This window comes from Mus caroli, chromosome 5 (assembly GCF_900094665.2).
Source record: "Mus caroli chromosome 5, CAROLI_EIJ_v1.1, whole genome shotgun sequence".
In the NCBI taxonomy this organism is placed as follows: Eukaryota; Metazoa; Chordata; class Mammalia; order Rodentia; family Muridae; genus Mus; species Mus caroli.
In genome coordinates this window covers 136519564-136521623 of record NC_034574.1, presented here as the reverse complement: position 1 = coordinate 136521623, position 2060 = coordinate 136519564, and the positions used below count along the sequence as shown (strand labels likewise).

At 48.2% G+C, this 2060-nt stretch overlaps 1 protein-coding gene across 1 annotated transcript in view; it reads right to left on the bottom strand.

Annotated features, from left to right (window-relative positions):
- The window catches only part of Eif2ak1 (eukaryotic translation initiation factor 2 alpha kinase 1), a 35581-nt gene extending 33830 nt beyond the window's left edge, over positions 1-1751 (bottom strand). Inside the window, exon 1 of the mRNA XM_021161984.1 lies at positions 1535-1751. Within this exon, the coding sequence (XP_021017643.1) occupies positions 1535-1658 (124 nt within the window). The 5' untranslated portion in view covers positions 1659-1751. The remainder of the gene's footprint in view (positions 1-1534) is intronic.
- Between the last annotated feature and the right edge of the window lie 309 nt (positions 1752-2060).

Below are 2060 nucleotides of genomic sequence, written 5' to 3'. Positions count from 1 at the left end.
AAACAAAACCAAAAACAACCCTGGTGACTAATGAAGGAAAACGAATGACTTGGAATACAGACTGGCTTCGAGACTGCTTTTTGCTGCAGAATTCCTACAGTGAACTGCGATTGTTACATCGAAGCTTTGACTTTTCTGACTCTACCATGAACTGGCAGTATGATCTCTTCAAAGCATTCAGACCACCTGTAAGACATCACTTAACTCTTGGCCTCACACCCATTAAAAGTGATGTTGAATGTTCCACAGACCTTTATATGTTTAAAGGAAAATAAACATATTTTTATGTGTTGTGTGCGAATACTCTCCATCTCTTTATAAGAGACATCACTACAGAAGCAGAACAGTCTTAACAGGAAGAGGGCAGAAGTTCTAAAGTTTGTCCACGATCACTCCCTTCCGGAATAATCTTTGGTTTGCAGAAACTCTTATCACTGCGTCACAGAAGAGATGGACCTGCATGTTTACAGCTGGGCCCTTTCCTAGGACACACACTTGCTCAGCTCACGAGCTACAGTAACATGCCACTTGCCGTGTGGGGAAAATCTGCATATTCATTTGAAAAGTTATTTTACAACCAGCCTCTATAAAGCCTACTGAGTCACCACAATGAACAACTTTTATTTCTCGTTGTGGTCAATTATTACAGGCAGGATTTAAAAATGAAAATGGAAACTCCACTACAACATACTCATTTCGAGCTTTACTGTAACCTTATAAGCATTCTGTGTATACAGCTAAAACCTCCTTGGATGTATGTTTTGGGGGCTGGAAGATAAACCCAGGATCTCACTCATCCTAAAACATCCTCTGTCACAGCTCCACCATAATTATCCTTTTTTTGTTAGTTCGAGACAGAGTCGTATGTACTTCAAACTGCCCTGGAACTCAACATGAAGCTCAGGCTGACCTTCAAGTCCTGATCTTCCTTCCTCCACTTTCCATATGTCTGGGTTACAAGAGTGCACCACGACTCAGTGTATTCACTATCGAGAGCACAATTTCAGCTTTAAAACGGCTCAAGCAACTGGTAACAACCAACTGCACTTTCTGTAAACTACCAGAACGCTGACCTCCAGAGAATGTTTTGAAGACGACTCGCCTTACGTTACACAATTTGATTTACATGTATCAAAAGCCTCAAGAAAACTGGAGCGTTCGTTCGTGTACTACCTCGCTAAAAGAAATCATTACTTATCTATACTTATCTAATCTCATTCTAGCAGTGAACAAAGATTACACTCAGCAAAGAAAAACAAGACGTGGAAGCGAAAAGCGGCCTCGGGGAAGTGGCGCAGAACAGAAGTCAAGAAATACAAATGCCCACAAACGGGTAGAGCGTAGACACTCTTGTAGTAAATATTTACCTTAACCCTTGACAGCCCGCCCGCCACCTCCCAGTGCCCTACAGCTCTGGGCCTGAGTTCGAGCCCTGAGGCGGCCTAGGATCTTAGGTGACCACCGGGGACCACTGGCGCGCAGGAACTCAGGTGGACTGCGAACCGAGGGACTGCGCGAGCCATCCCAGTCTCACCATCATACTTGGGGTCCGACACCTCTGCGGGGAAGTCGATGGCAGGAGGCGCGGCCACCGCCCCCGCCCCCGCCGCGTCGTCGTCCGTGTCGCGCTCGCCGTCCACGGAGCTGCCCCCCAGCATTGCCGTTCCGAGCGTGGATAGTAACCTCGCTCTGCGGGTCCCCAGACGCTGCCGGCCACTAGAGCCTCCCCCCGAGCCGGAAGTAACACAAGAGCCAACGGAAGTCCCGCCCCAGTGACCAGGAAGCTTCTGTCGAGGGGGCGGGCCCTCGCTGTCCCGCCCCTTTTTTTCTCTAAAGGAAATGATTGGCTGATCCACTGCGGGTGTGCCCCGAGTGGGCAGGGCAAGCAGGGATGTGCTGGCGCGGCATGGTGCGGCGCTGCCTGTGTAAGAAGGTCCTTTCTCCTTGACCCTGGTGGGTTGTGTCTGGTTCTCCTCTGCTCTTCTCATATTATTCCTGTAGGCATCATAAATGCTCAGATCTCACATCTGCAAACTTTTCTCTGGAAAGTATAATAAGCA